Source organism: Labrus bergylta, chromosome 22 (genome assembly GCF_963930695.1).
Source record: "Labrus bergylta chromosome 22, fLabBer1.1, whole genome shotgun sequence".
In the NCBI taxonomy this organism is placed as follows: Eukaryota; Metazoa; Chordata; class Actinopteri; order Labriformes; family Labridae; genus Labrus; species Labrus bergylta.
The window spans coordinates 11224130-11240200 of NC_089216.1; the positions used below are offsets into that span (position 1 = coordinate 11224130).

The 16071-nt window shown below is 40.7% G+C and overlaps 1 protein-coding gene across 4 annotated transcripts in view; it reads right to left on the reverse strand.

Moving 5' to 3' along the window:
* LOC109993388 (RNA-binding protein with multiple splicing) overlaps positions 1-16071 on the reverse strand; it is a 36747-nt gene that overhangs the window by 2589 nt on the left and 18087 nt on the right. Inside the window, exons 4-8 of one of the 4 annotated variants that reach the window (XM_020646336.3) lie at positions 15821-15883; positions 12361-12511; positions 10469-10596; positions 7691-7754; positions 114-234 (exon numbers count right to left, since the gene is read on the reverse strand). In XM_020646336.3, the coding sequence (XP_020501992.1) occupies positions 7692-7754; positions 10469-10596; positions 12361-12511; positions 15821-15883 (405 nt within the window). In that variant the 3' untranslated portion in view covers positions 114-234; position 7691. Of the gene's footprint in view, positions 1-113; positions 235-7684; positions 7755-10468; positions 10597-12360; positions 12512-15820; positions 15884-16071 lie in introns of all 4 variants that reach the window. The other 3 variants (XM_020646335.3, XM_020646338.3, XM_020646337.3) reach the window with 3 other exon arrangements.

Below are 16071 nucleotides of genomic sequence, written 5' to 3' on the forward strand. Positions count from 1 at the left end.
GACATAGTGCCAGAAGAGAGAGTGACAGCTCTCTGGTGGCGAGGTGAGATTTACACCTTTTGTCCTCGCCTGTTGGGATCAATGGCCTTCAAGTCCCCGAGCCCTTAACTCACCGACGGTATGCTGCTCTGAGAGCCAGAGTCAGCTCCGTCCTCCTGATTTCTAATTGGACATGAGAGGCAATCAGCAAACGCCCATCACAGCCGGCCACGGCCACCATCACACATCAGGAACCTGCAACACAAAGGAGACAGATTTAGTGAAGAGAACGAGCAGCAACAGCGTCCAGACTGCTCGTGAAGAGTGTTTCGTGCTGATTGATATTTACAGCCACAGTTTGTGGTTCTGTTATAATAAATCAAATCACATTTCCGTTATGATGTCGATTTGAGTGTTATGTGAGTTTTAAGGGTTAAATGTGGTCTCCTAACCCATGTCAATATTGTTGAAGTGATTTCTCTAAAACATCTTCTCACATTCAACAAAGCTTTTCCCGAGCAGTAACAGACCTTACAAAAACTGATTCTTCATGATGTGTAGCACATGCTCGGACCAGTCATGACATGTCAAATCTGCTTACTATCCCCTCACAATCCACTTTGCCATCTTTTTCCAAAATCTTTCAAAATCAAACCCCAGCTGCTACACAAAGGATGTCAGCCAACAATAGTCTTAAATACTTCCCAAACAACCATATCTCCCATGATCCCTCACCACTTCAACTCTTCCCCCCCACCCCACCCCCACAAGCAGCAACAGACCAAAGAGAAAGGTCAAGCCTTTGGACCCCTCACCCAAATCCAGATGTATCACTAAAAATAGACATCTCAAGGAGGCCGTGGTAACTGGGGTTGGGAGGGGCAAAGGAAGGGGGAGGTGGTGGGGGCTGGGGGTAGAACTCTTTGGAACAATAAACAATTAGAAAACCAAACATAACCTTAAGAGAGGAGGAGAGAAACAGACCGTTTCAGGCGAAGAAGGAAGACGGTTTGGGAACAGTTCGGAAAAGTGTTTTTTTTTTTTTTTTTTAAGGGGCACGGCTGGCCTAGCTAATGCACTGTTGCGCGCTCAATCAGGGGTGAGGGAATCGATGCGATACTCAGCCGCTCGGCTAAGCTGATGCGACGCATACTTCCAGACCTCCCTATTTGTTCTGGCTGAGACACCAAGGTTAAAGATTGGGTTGATCATTGAACATGTCTGTGTGGATTAGGAAAAAGGTTTAGTGATCTGCTGGCTTAATGTGTTACAGCCAATAACCGGGCCAGGCGCATGATGTGAGATAGGTAAACAAGTAGTGTTTGAGAATGTGGGAGCTGACTCGCTTTCTCATGAATGTGTGCTTTATTTCCATGCAGAAAATGTTCCTGTGTGTGCGCGTGTTATCAGTGATCATTGATCTCGTGCTGCAAATGAAGAGAGAAGTCGCTGGTTTGCTTTGGCCTTCACTGTTCCATTGCCAAACCCTGTAGGCACGTTTAAGAAAGACAATATGTGCTTCCTCTCCCATTCTAGGCATCATCAGTTTACCATTCATAGGATTTTCCAAACAATTGCAGACTCCAGAGGTGAAAAACATCTGAGCTAATTCTTCTCAACTAGTCAGCCAGTTACCAGATTTGGTGTCTCGCTGGATAATTTTTAACCAACAAGTCCACAGTCAAAAACGGCAAATGATCTTAATTAAGAAAAGTGTTATTTTAAAGTTTAGTTATTATAGTGAAGAGCAGTTTTTCTTGTCTCGTTCTCTTTGGGGAAATGATGGTTGATGGGTAATGCACTAAAGGTAAATAGAAGAACTCAGGAAACCAACAGTGCACCCTACGGCACACATGATAACTAATGATATCAACATACACAGCATTCCTTTGATGTTCTACAGCAGTGGTACTTGTATACATGCATATTTCATATTTGATAAAAGAAGAGGATTTATAATATTGTCATTTTCTAGACTCAGATATTGGAACTCTTTCATATATTCAGTTTCAGCAGTGACACGGTCAAAATTTCATTACACATGAAAGGCAATGCAGTGTAGGTCCTGCAGCCGCTCCAAATCAAATCAAAGTGCACTTTAACGACCGCGCAATCAATCCAAGGCTGACTAAAACGAATGCAGAGTCATTCATCATGTTAGATTCCCTTACTTAGGTGTCATGTGTCTTTTCTTTTCATGCGACGAGAAGGATAATGTTAACCAATCACTCTTTGGAACTGGAGGAAGAATACATCAGAAATAAAGCTGTATATAATATGTTCAAACAATGATCGCTGAAAGTGTTGCATAGCTTCGATGTGTAAATCCAGCGCTCAAATCGGCAATCAAATTTTTTATATTCCTTTAAGATGTCTACCTGTGCAGGCCTGGCCGCGAAACAGCAGCCTGTCTGAAGCCCCTTTAATCTGCAGAAAAGCCTTTAGGCCCCGGCTGTGTTTCTCACATACCAGCGTTGGCTGCTGGAGCTGGGTGGTGATGAACACAGCTGCTGACATGTATCCAAGCTCCTGAGACCCTGTGCAGGGACAAGGCAGCCATACTGTATGTGTGTGTGTGTGTGTGTGTGTGTGTGTGTGTGTGTGTGTGTGTGTGTGTGTGTGTGTGTCATGTGTCAGTAGGGGGCAAAGGACCAAAGTCCTACTTCCTTATTAGAAGGCACCCCAGCTGGCCCTCAGCTCTCCAGTGGGACTTAGTCCAACATTGCACAGGAACCAATGGTTTTGTCGGGCTATTGGGTAAAAAAAAAGCTCCTCAGGGCAGGAAGCCAGACTCACACACACACACACACACACACACACAGGTTCTCTCACACACAAGCATGCATCACACACTATAGTCCCCCGCCATGTCTTGTCAGATGGAAAATCCGGATTACCTTTCCGTGCAGTTCAGTAGGCAATGGCATTAATGTCCACTATTAGGTTGTCTTTGGATGGAGCTCTGTGCCCGAGCATGAATGTCAAATATAATTCACCTGCACTGACATTCAGATGGAGAGGTAGTCTCTGAGCTTCTAAGGGGACTACAAGAACAAAAACGTACAGTGTAACATGTTTTTAAAGAGCCAAAACGGGGACCCTTCCTGTTTCAACTGGCATGAAGTGACACTGCTGTACATTTGGCTTTCAGAATGGTTCAAGGTTTACAAGTTGGCACTTCTCTTGATGGACAGAATTCCAGGTGGTTTCAAACAACTCATACTAACCATGATTAAAGAGCCCTGAACGCTACTTCACATTCACAAGTATCCCACAGTTACACTTCCTTAAGCAATGCTGCCACAACCAGTGACCGACCACAAAGCCCCTCAGGACCGCAGGCGCGAGAGCCTCCTTGAATTCCCCTTGTGAACGTTCACTGTCATCAGACACCTTCAACATGAGTAACAATTCACAAATGCTGCCACTTTTTTCTCTCCAAATGAACTCAATCACACCAACAGCAGACCGACTGTACCGATTGTACAATACTAGTGCAACTCAGACAGCCTCTCTGCAACCTCTGTTTCATGTTTATTCTTGCTCTCTTGTAGCTAAAATTGTTTCAAAGTGTTTCACAAGCTCTGCGCTTAACAGATTGCACTGCACAAATAAGTCACACCCTCCTCTCAGCCAGCATCAAGACATTTAGTAACAGTCTTTCTGACTTCAAACTGTATCCACTGAACAAACAATCAGGGCCAAGAGACACAAGGTCTGCTACAGCTGTGAAATGTCAGGGACAAAACAAAGCAGCACGGCTCACTCAACTTTGACTTTTTACTTTCTCTGGAGATTTTTTTTTTTACTTAGGTCACGAGACAGATGTTTTAAAGAGGGGAATTACTAGATTGCACAAGGTAACCATGGGAGATTTGCTTCACAGTGCCTCTAAGCTCATCCACGATAACACTGAAGAGTGTTGAAGAGTCATGTCTATCAAATAACCAGGTGGATGGATATCAGAAAATGTAGTCAGTTTGTCTTAAAGGGTCAGTGAACTTGAATACCACACCGTTCTCCCTTCTTTTGTCACATTTCTTATCAAATGAAACTTTGTTGCAGGGCCATCGTGGGAACTTTTTTCTTGTAGTTTTTTGTTTGTTTAGACAAGACTTAGCCAAGTTCTACATTTTTGGTTTTGCCTTTTGGCTGCTGCCATCTTTTTGTTTTTTTCCATAAACAGAACTGACCTTACCTTACCTTAACCAGATAAGAGCTTTGATAATTAGTATGTAATGTTCATTGAATCAAATTTGTTGGGGTAAGATCTAGCAGCTGAGTGCAGCACCAACGTGTCACTCAAAACTTCCTAGTCTTAAAACTTGGTTTTACCGTTTTTAGCACTTCAGCGGGGGGGTTTATTTTTTAAGCTTGGCGTTATCTCATTTTTTGGGAATATACGATTTTTTCAGAGACTTGAAAAGCTTCACAATGTAGTATCAGAAATATGCCTCTATGTGCGTTGCGTGTGTTTGTACCATACATTGTTTGATAATGTCTATTTTTCCATTTTGTCATGTAGGCAGGCTTTGAATTATTTTTTTCAGTTGAATGGAATTTGTTCCTGTTGAAAGCTTAAGGTATGTGTTTTAAATTTCATCAACATTAACTCCTTTTACTGGGAAAAAAAATGCCCCAGTACCTCTATAACAACCACATTTTTTTAATTTATTTTTAAGGACTTCCAAAGAAAATTGCCCACCTGTGATGTTCCAAGAGCCAGCTGCTAACTCATTCAATTCTAATTTCTCAATACTATGACAACTATAAAACCATGTCTTTGACATTTGTGGTACAGCTACATGTCAGGCCTGATGATTGAGCATGTCGGGTCAACACTACATAGTTTAAGTGCATTGCAAACATGTAAATCTGCTGCAGAGGCCTGTTTCTTCTCACAGTATTCTGACTGGATGTCTCAGCTTCACTGCATCCTCTACTGCAAACCGGATGTGGGGATGTTGATGTTTCATTGAGGGGCTAATGTCCACTGGGGCAGCCTGACCTTTTAAATTACTTCCTCCTGGTCTGATAGAGAAGTAATTATTTCCTAAAGGCCCCCCCCCCATCCCCCAACAGAGATGAAATCCCCCAAATTACTCGTACTTCTTCCCATGCAGTACGTTTCATTTCCTGTAAATACACAAATCAGCTAGGACAAAGGGTTACAAAGGGATAGTTAAGGACTAGCACCAATCAACAGCTTGATGAATGTTAGCCTCCATGCTAACATCACTACCAATCCACTCCCCACTGGCTCCCAGAGGGGTCGGGAGGACATGTTTCTTCCTGTCCTGAGACGTTAGAGGGAGGGTACTGGTGACAGAGTGACTGGCGCCGAGTGCAAACACACATAAGCACACACACAAACACACCCGCGCGTGCACACACACACACACACACACACACACACACACACACACACACACACACACACACACACACACACACACACACACACACACACACACACACACACACACACACACACACACACACACACACACACACACGAATGCACCCAGACACAGTCAGCAAACACAGATACAGGGACTAGCAGAGGATTTGTTGTGCTTTGTGGTTTGGTTTTTCTGCAAGCACAACAGTGTTTAGTTTGTCTTAAAAAAGGCGAGGCACATGTGCCGTGAAGCTGATGCTTGGTTACTGTCAACTCATGAATTGATCAAAGCACTTATTTGAAACCAGCTGCTCCGTGTACTGTCCGCAGCTCCACTTTAACTAATACACCTGTAATTTATTTTAAATAGAGCTCCATGCTAATCATTCTTCATAAAGATTCATAAAAAACTGCCCCTGAGGCAGAAACTAGGTACCTCAGCAGTTCATGGTGGGTATTCCTCATTCTCCACTGTGTGCTTTGTCACAACACAACATGCAGAAATCGTTTTAAAATTAAAACTGTGTTTCATTGCTGGCAGGATTTGACAAAATGACAAATATCCCATAATATCTGCAACACAGTAGGAACATTATTATAGGACAATATTTAATGTTTTTGTTTTTATGGGAAAGTTGGAGAGTGCATGGTAATAAAGTCTTACACACAAACATGAACACTTAAGGCAGATCTGTGGAGCCAATAAGGTCCCTCTGAGCCTCCACTATTAAATTCAGCTTGTGTTCATTCATTACCATTTCTATGTAAATAGATGATTTGGTCCTAAAATTGTAGACAGTCAGTAAATTTTCCATGGCTCAAGATTGGATTCTTTCAATAATTTCAATGGTTGACATCACTAAAGCAACATGAAAGGGGACGCTGGCTGTAATAAAATCATCACCCAATTTAGCGTTAACATAATAGCTCTACAAAGTATTTTTATCATCTTACTGGTTTGTTTTTTCCAGATTCAAGTTCACTGTTTCTTTTATTTGCACCGCCTTCATTAAAGAAGCTTGTAGCAGGTAATTGTAATTATTTATGTGCTAATGCTTCTTTAACTATCAAGATATTTTTACGAGCATCTCAGAGCTAAAGGGAGAGTTAATATAGGGCTTCAATATGAATGCTAATGTTGCTCCTTTTTAAGCGAGCTGTACAAGTTGGCTACAACTACTTCTACTGCGACTAAGGAGCTAACTATCTTAATGTTTCTTACATTTGGCTCGGACTGAAACTGACCAATAGGATGCATGAATGTTTGACTCCACTATGGATGCTAATTTGCTCCCAGTTAAGTGCGAGCTAAAAAACCTTCACGATATACTGTATCTTTCATAAAAGACCAAATTATACCTAAAGCAAGAGTGATCATCACCGCCCCAATATAAATTATGTTGTTTTTTGTTGAGTTAGCCGCTAACTAACCAGCTAGAGCTAAAGACTGAAACAGCTAGAGCTAATAGGAGAGTGAGTACTGGTCTAGAACAAAAAAAGCCAATGGCGTTTTATTCTTCTTTGTCCTGAACAACCTCTTGATACAGTTTTTTCTACAATCCTAGTAAACAGTACCCATAAACAGGACGACTGATGTATACCACATACTGTAACTGTACCCAGACATAGTACTTAAATGAATGTACTGAGTGACTTTCACCACCTTACTTTAAAAACATTACCTACCAAAGCAGCTGGTATTAGCATTTTAGTCGTATTTGCTGAGATCAACCCTGTCGGTTTTATTAAAATGTTGGCGTCGGCGCTCGTTGCATATTCTGTTTGACTCGCTGCCTTTGATGCCTGAGATCAAGCTTCACATCAATAGGAGAAGTCAACGCTCTGTACGCTGTGACCTGAGTGGGGAAAGTAATGGAGTTCCCCCTTAAAATCACATCTTTCATCTCTTACGGTGCTGCCTGAGTAGTGGCTGTGGTTTCACTGACCCACGAGGCTTTACACCCCAACATTTGCTTCTTAAAGGCTAATTATTTTTTGTGTGCTGTCGTATGTCTACATTTGAAGTCAACCAGCATAAGTGATGCTAATTAACTGGTCAGTTGGTAGAAGGCTCAGTGGTTGCTTTTCATGTGAAGGTCTGAGGGTAAAGTAGAGGTTGCTTACTTGACGCATTGGCCATGTGGAGTCATACTCTCCACTCTGTGATGTTTAAGACAATCTCTGCGCTCGTTTAGATGAAGTGTCATAACATTTACATAAGTATTAGCATAGCATAGCAGAAAGTATACAATTCCATGACAGTGTAGGGTAGGGGTGTGTGTGTGTGTGTGTGTTGTTACTCACACATACTTCAGCAGAACTGCCTGGACTTCCATCCCTGAGGAGTTCCATCTGCAGGTGGGAGCCAACGAATCTAAACACGCATAATAACAAACTCATTAACACTCGCACACACATATAACATCACGTGCCTTTATACAAAGTTTATTATGACATACAGCTTTGTGAGTTAATGTTAGCTGGACAAAAAGTATCGTTAATGTCGGAATACTGATATTAAAGAAATAGTTTCGACAAAAATTCCCATTGGCTTTCTTGCTGGCAGATAGATCAAAACAAAACAGCTAGCTAATCTCTTTCAAACGCTAACGACAACCACCAATCAGAGACTACATATTAACGTTTTATCCTTTTTTTAATCATGAGAAAACTGCAAAAACAACAACAGTGTATGCTAAGATAATTTATGCTTGCTATAGCTTCATATTTACTTTTTTAAAATAATCAGTTTCTTGGCAAAGAAGCAAATGTCCCCCAATATATATTTGCCACTCTTGAAGCGTGTTACTTTTTTGCTTTCGCAATCAGTTGACTGACATTAGCTTAAACTGTTACAATGATAGAATGACACGTTCCTTCTAGTCTGTTGCATAGCTGTACTGTATAAAGTGATCTGTAGCTAATAGTCACATGTCTTGTATATAAAAAAAATGATGCAGACATGTTCTTGTTTTTAAATGAAATTCACATGATGCTTCATTACAGAGGGACTATTGTTTCTCCAAATCTATAGCTTTGAAAATAGCCTAGTTGATAACATTTACAAGAAATCCAATAACATGACTGTACTGTCACTGGAAATGAAGACAGCTGCAGATTAACCAGGGAGTCAGATAGATGAGATCATGTTGATCCAAATGAGATGTTATCATTCAGTCTAAAGCGCATGCCTAATTTATTTACATATTTTTAAGTCTCGCATCAGCATTCACCCCGGGTCAGAAGAGGCTTCAGGATCCTAGCTACATCCCAAAGCCAGCATCTCTTTGTGTGTGTCAGTGTGTGTGCTCACATATCCAAGAAATATGGAAAAGAGCCAGCTAGGCAGATTCGACTTCATTTCAAATTCTGACATCACCTGAGCTTCAGCTTTGGTCTCTTTGCTAGGGGCCTTTATACTTTCAGAGCCGAATCATCTGCATTATGTATGGAAATGTGCTCTTTATAGCAGAGATAAAAGACATTAAAGAAACGGTTACAATTTGATCTTAAAATACTGCAAAGCAGCAAACAAAAGGAAATGAAAACACAGAAATTCAGAAACAGCATGTCTAATACTGGAATCTAAACAGGGTTGGCTGCAGCATACCGGCTCCATGAGAAGAATTTCAAGAGATCAATACTGAACTCGAATGTGAACCCACAGTGGAGCTGTGCAGATTAGAAGACCTCAATAAACTGGATCATGGCTGGTTGAAATAGAGAGAATTAAAGAAGTATCTGATGGTCAAACGATGATGTAAAAAACAACTTTTAAACCATTGAAGCTCTTATTTTGACAGATAATGCCACTAATGGGGATCAATAAAGTGTCATCGGGATGTTCGACCCTGACACATTTCTCCATTTGAATTATTTTTTTAATCTTATCTATCAAACCTTTAATGCGTCTTAGTCTAAGTGGTTTTAACACAAGCTTCTGAAGACAGAGAGGGTAATGTATATTATATTGATGATTATTCTCAGGATCAAACGCCATGAGCACACCCTTTTCCAGCCGGAGTAATAAGGCAATTCATTGGTTGCAATCAGTATTGGTTATCCATTTCCACTCCTGTGGTTTAAAATGTAGCATTGTAGGCCATCTGCACCCCATAAGTGTAGTGTTTCTATTAACAAGAAATCTCATCCTGCTTCCCTTAACAGTCAATGGTTTCACTCACAGAGCATCTTTGTTGTGGAAATGTAAAAAAAAACAGGCTGTTTTGACAGCTTGCTGTTTATCGCTTCTCCTACCCTACGGACGCATTTTCAGGCACTGATAATAACATTTTAGAAATTAAAAGCGTTGATGCTGATAGTCTACTTTGACTTTGCAGGTAATATTCAGACATCAGTATTCATTTCGGTCTGTTTCATAACCTGTAAAAAGCTCCATAACAGGAGCTTTACAATCTGCAGGTGGTTTAAAGGTAATGTGAAGAGTGAGATTAGTAGAGTTTAACATCTCAAAGTTGATTGGATGGAGAGAACTTTTCTCAAGACAGGTTTTGAACAGCATTTCATGTTCGCCAAAACTAGATTTAAATGTTCCTACTTTCACTTTCATAAACAACTTCAATATATATCAAATGACTTGCACACAATCTGATTTCATGGCACATGCTTACAACAGAAGATGGATATATTGAGGACTTAATTCAACTAAAAGTATAAATGAAAAAAAAGTCAGTTTAAGAAGAACTTGTTTCTTTGTGAGAGCAGCAGATTCCAACATCCCTAAATGTTGGCTGAGAATTGAACCAAAGATTCAGCACAACTTCACAACTGCCTGTAAACATTGAAAAAATGTACATGCGTGACTGTAAGAAAAGAAGGGAAATTCTCTAAATTCTTGACTACCTCGTGACTTTAAGACAACACAGCAGAAGTAAAGATTGGTGCTTATCAGTAGATTTGTGTGTGCTCTGTGGTTCGTTTGTGGGATAAAGCAGTGAGTGATTCTAGTGAGTGATTCCAGGCCTGACAGCAGCAGCTGTTTGTGGGGTTAAAGAAACGGAGAGGGGTGGTGGTTGAAGGTGGGGTTGATGGTAGCGGGGGGGAGGAGGGGATGGGTTTGAAGGTTACCTGAGCGTGGAGCGAGGAGGGGTAGGTGAAAGCGGGTGGGAGGGCCGGCGACAGCTCCGCCGGGTACAGTGGGTATGACGCCCACACATCTGGGCTGCTGGGATATAGAGCAGGCACTGTGAGTTCATCTGTGGAAAGAAGAAGAGGAGGAGTGGAGTGAGGAAGGTGGCCAGTGGATGGGCGGGTGGCTAGAGAGACAGGGTGGAGGGGGTGGTGGTGGTGTACGCGGTGGTCGAGGTGAGCTATACGTGGTTATTTGTGACCTGAAGTTGCTTCCTCTCATTTAACGTCTTTTAAAACAACTGACTGTTTTCCTAAAACCCTTAACCCCAAACAACTGTCCAATCATGGCTTAGCAACTGTAACTAGGCATGGCAGGCCTGTCGAGCCTTGGATTTCTGTACATGTCAAAGTGGTATGCATTTGGCTGTAGCAATAATACTTGGCAGATTAATATCAGGTTTGAAGAAATGCCAAATCCACATCCAAAAGACACACAGAAAAAATGTAAGAAATGGATTAAACACGTGTTTCTCTGCTCTTATATGAGCAACAATCTTCACGCCTGTCGACAAACTTAACTGAGTCTTACTTCTAATACAGAGTCTCACAAAATTAAGTCAATGTATACGTTTGTGGGAATACAATCCCTTTAAAGAAGCTACTGTTAAGTATCAACTGAATGGTTTTACCCTTGTACAATATTTAGAAGTCCATTAAAAGCATGACTCTGCATTTCAAAAAACTCATCAAACTAAGAGAGTTGTCTAACGTAAATAGAAGCCTGTATTCAAATCTTCATATTTTAAGAGGTAAAACTGTCCTGATCGTTGTTTTAAACTGCATCAGAAGGTTAGCATGTATAGCAACACTCACTACAGGAGCAGGTCTTAGCAAACAGTCAGTGGTACTCCTCCAAAATCAGTAAGGCTGACTTAATTCAGGATCAGTTGAGAGGAAACCACCTCAGATATGATGATTTGCTCACTGAGTCGAGCATAAAGTGAAAAAAAGATCATGGTGCATGAGTGAAGGAATAGGTGACAGTGCAGAGTTGTAATTGAGGATTAGAATTGTATTTTTGTCAAATAAAAACATCGGCTTAACAAAGAACCGTCAGAAAGCAGCAATTTCCATGCGCCCTCTGCGTCTCCTGGTAAGCGTTTATCATGGCGTAATCAGAAAAAAATGGCTGATTTAAACATCTCTTATCAGGAAATGATGGCAATTTCTCTCCTGCTGATTACGTCATTGATTCATTAATCGTTTCCTTCCATTTTCTAGTAGGCTTTAGAGTACACGCCCTTTCTCCGAGATAAGAGCAGCTTGATCATTTGGGAAGAATGTATGACCACAGCTGGCCTATGTTCAACTATCAGAGGCTGATTCGTGCTGAACCTTTGGAATAATATTTGACTAAATAGGAAAAAGGACAGCAACTATTAGCAAATTCCGTAGATGCTTGGTACTTCAACTCAAGGGCCTTTAGTCTAAATGATTAGAGGAACATCTAACAGGGAACACATTCTGTTTATGAATCATTCATCTAGCAGGAGGCATCTACGATTCAGGGGTGGAACGCTTATTATTAAATGACAGATGTGCACAGAATCTTATTTTAAAGCAACGTCCTGCATGACTGGTTGTTCACAGATTATCAAATGAAAATGGCCTTAACCTGTTTGCAAACGATGAAAACCATTGGCAGCCAAGTCATTCTCCATTTTCATGTACAGTCATTGCTGAAACACTCCTCTTCAGATGACAACAAATCCTGAAAGTAAGCAGCTGTCCAATCAACCCAAACAAGGAAATGGCCAATGGTCAAGGAAAGCAGCAGCACAGAGAAAAAGTACCACGAGCTCAGGCAGAGAAGTGGTCGGAGTACTCACATGGGTCTCTGCCAATGAACTGTGGCCCGGGGCTCTGCTGGGAGGGAGGGGGGTTGGGGGTGCCAACCAGCTTGTTTTTGGCCATCTTGGTGTTGGCCTTGGCAAACTCCAGCCGCAGGGTCTGAGGGATCTCTGGATCAAACCGGACGCCCTGGGACCAAACAGAGACATGTGTCAGCAAAAAGATAAACTGAGAAGTTTGCCCTTAGAGAAGAACAAAGTTATAAAATCGAATCTTTTACTTCAGTTTTATATCGCTGATCACCTTTCAGGAATGGTTGAAAAGGAATACTGTATATCAGATATGCAAGTTGTGAGATGAAATCAAATCATGGTGGTAAATATGTGTGTCATATACAGACAATGTTTCTGTAGACTCTGAATGTAAAAGAAAGATCAACATCATCATCAGCAACATCGTCATTGAAAGCATAAATTGAACCTCTTCAGAGCTGAATAAATACATAAAAATAACAAAGTTTAAACTGCCAACTTCTTTAAAAAAAAGTCTCAACATAGAGTCAAATTAGAGCATTTGATCACGTAAGAATAATATGGGTTAATGTTGAGGGTATTAAATATTCCAGCCTAGTATCTTTAGTGTCCACATAAATGGTGGGTTGCTCTATAATATCCATGATAATAAATCAAAACGTTCACAGACAACCTCAAAATGCTTTGTTGTTGTCATTGATGAAAGTGTCTCAATATTGTTGTGTCTTTGGCTGTCACTCACTGAAGGCGGATCAGATTGTAAAGGTTGTTTTTTCTTTTCTTTTTTATAAATGCCTCGAGGACATTTAGCTCAATTTAGTTTTTTTTCTTCACAGACTGAATTTTTTTTGTAGAATAACACACATTTTCTGTCTGCACAGAAAAAATAAATGCCACGTTTACATTGAGAAACCCTTAAGACTTTATTTTCTAAATGATCTTTAATGCCTAAACAGCTGACCTCAATTCAGCTACTTCATCTTTGTTGATTGTATCTTAAAAAAACAGAATTCAGTCAGGTATTCATGATTTAATGGTTTCTTGAATTAAGTATGCTGATAACAATATTAAAGATTTAGTTAGTTAGTTTTTTATTAGTTTTTTATATTCTGTTTCGAGGTTAACACTTTTGTAAAGAGAAATATTCTTCTCATCCCAAATAGACCTTCGAGTCATATTTGAAGTTATCAGGACAAGTTGTTTGGAACTCTTAGATAGATCGTTTTCTTGAAAGGTTACTCTCAGTCAACACCTCGGGAAGTGTCTTTGTTGTCTAAATTTGGTTACACCACATGATGTCTCTCAGTGACGCTAAACATTACAACGGTTCAAACTCTGCATCATCAACCTTTGCCCAAAGCAATCTGAAAAAGCCAGAGGAATGATTTTGTTCAGCACTGAAGTGGTATTTTTTAAATGAAATGAGGGCATCTGATAAGACTTCCTGTCTTATGCCTTGGTAACGAAGAAATTAAGACCACTGAGGACTTAGTTATCACACATGCTTTTAGCCTTTCCATTATCGGGTGTTGGTTAGATGACCAGTGGGACGTGACTCGTATCTTTAAGAAGTCAGTTTGAGTACTTGCTTTAACATTTATGAATGAAATTGGCAGCAAGAGGACATTTTGATTGTTTAGGAAGCTTGCTGTGACTTTCTCACGATGGCGTGTTATTCTGCTTGGAGACTGGTGATGGAAAATCAGAAGCTATCCATTGATTCTTACACCATGTTGAACTCAGTAACTTCATATCATGACATGAAATCCATTATTTGGTGAGACATATTGCGATTCTAAACTCTTAAAGTGAGTGAAATTATGGCAAATCCTTGAATTGCCAAAACAAAAGGCCCTCTGACAAACATACCAGGTTTTTTTCTCACACAGTTTGATGTACTTCAAAAACCTCGACATGTTCACTAGTCCGAATCAGTTTTCTTTCTCAATTACTTTTGCCTGAGGAAAAACAAGGAATGTGACATAAACAAAGGCCTTCTTCATCCAAAAACAAAGCTGATATTTGTTTGCCTGCAATCGACGCAACAAGGCCAGGAAGAATTCCACCAGCAACTATAAGCGCACTCTAATTAACCTCATTCGATTGTCTGTAAGGAGAGGAGCAGGAAAACAACGAGGGTCAGATCAATGATGGAAAAAAAAAAAAAAAAAAAAGCATCGAGGAGTAAAGTTCTCTGCAGCACAAAAAAAAAAAGAGAGCGTGAAGCTGCGTTGATCGTCCCTGCAGGCTCAGGCGGAGCTGAGCTGAAACAAGCGAGAGATGGCTCTTCTCATGAAGGGGAGGGAATTAACTAGGATTGCCTTGGCTCAGTGCACTCACAGCTTCTGCCAGTGGAGGCTGCAGAGGTATAATAAGGTACATGGCTATAATGAGGCCTGAGCACATCTTAGTTTGAACCATGTTGAATCCCTGCCTTGAAATGTTGTGTTTTCCTTTAGCTTCTTAGCACTTCCTTTGCACTTCCTTGTGGATTGTTTTGGGGATAATTGTTGTAATGGTGTTGTTTAGCAAGAACGAAGAGCTCTTTTTGAAGCTATATCTGCTTGTAGTTTAGAAGAAATATCACAGAAGTACCATGGCGGGAAAGAAATCCCCTCCTTCCTTTGGTTTTTCTCCGTCTTTCCCATATTTCAATATGCAGATAGATGTTTGCAAAATCTCCATATGACCCCCGGGACGAAGCTTTCCCCGAAAAAACAAGAGCACTGCTCAATTCTCAGCCCCACTGTGTTATTCTACGGAAACAGTCTGACTATTGTTGGCTCATAATAAGATGATAATTTGTATCCTTTCTTCAACTCTCTGCTCTGCCTTTGATGCGCAACAATATGTCAACATCTGAAAGTTGACAGACTCTGCTATAAGTTGTCGCGCTCCCGCTTTAGGAGGATGATAAAACTGATCTTTTTCTGTGACAAAGAGATCAACAAAAAAAACTTTAAAAGCACTGGAAGAATTGTTGAATATGTAGACAGGTTAGAAAAACATTGGGAAACTTAAGCTGTGTGAGAGCGGCTCTGTCTTTACTTTGTTTTAAGTGAGCTGAATAAAACCCTGTGAGGATGTTTCATATTTGATTCGCCCTCATCAAGGCTTTCGACTGAGCTACATTCTGAAATAAGAGAGATTAAAATTAAACCCTGGATCAATATTTTCTATTTATATGTGAAGAAGGAGCTAATTTTCCTCCTGACCTTGCAGGATCCTCTGCAAAGCTTTAAGAAGAGGGCTTTATTCACTTAAACAGATACATTCAGACATGTATGTAGAGCAGCCCTTGTATGTTTGACTTTGCTTCCCTTCTCTGGCGTTTTGCATGCGATAGGAAATGCATGAATGTCTGGATTTTTGCGGATATCACATGCATTTGCACAGAAGGCAGACAGAGATGCATCACAAGATATACAAGTGCAGAGCCAGAGCACCAAGAGGGCATGACACTTACGTTCAAGGCATTCTTAGCAGCCTCCGCCTCTGATCGACTGTCAAAGCTGACAAACCCCACCGGCTGGGGAGACAAGGAGACAGAACAAAAGAAAAAAAGAAACATGGTTTAAGGCAGAAAACTGAGTCGGCGTTTCTGTCTGAGTGACATAGACATGTTGTTCTTTTTTTTTTTAATAATTCTTTTTTTCCCTATCATCCCCCCCCCCCCCCCTGTTTTTTGCTGTCTCTCTTTTTTTCCCCTGTTTATGA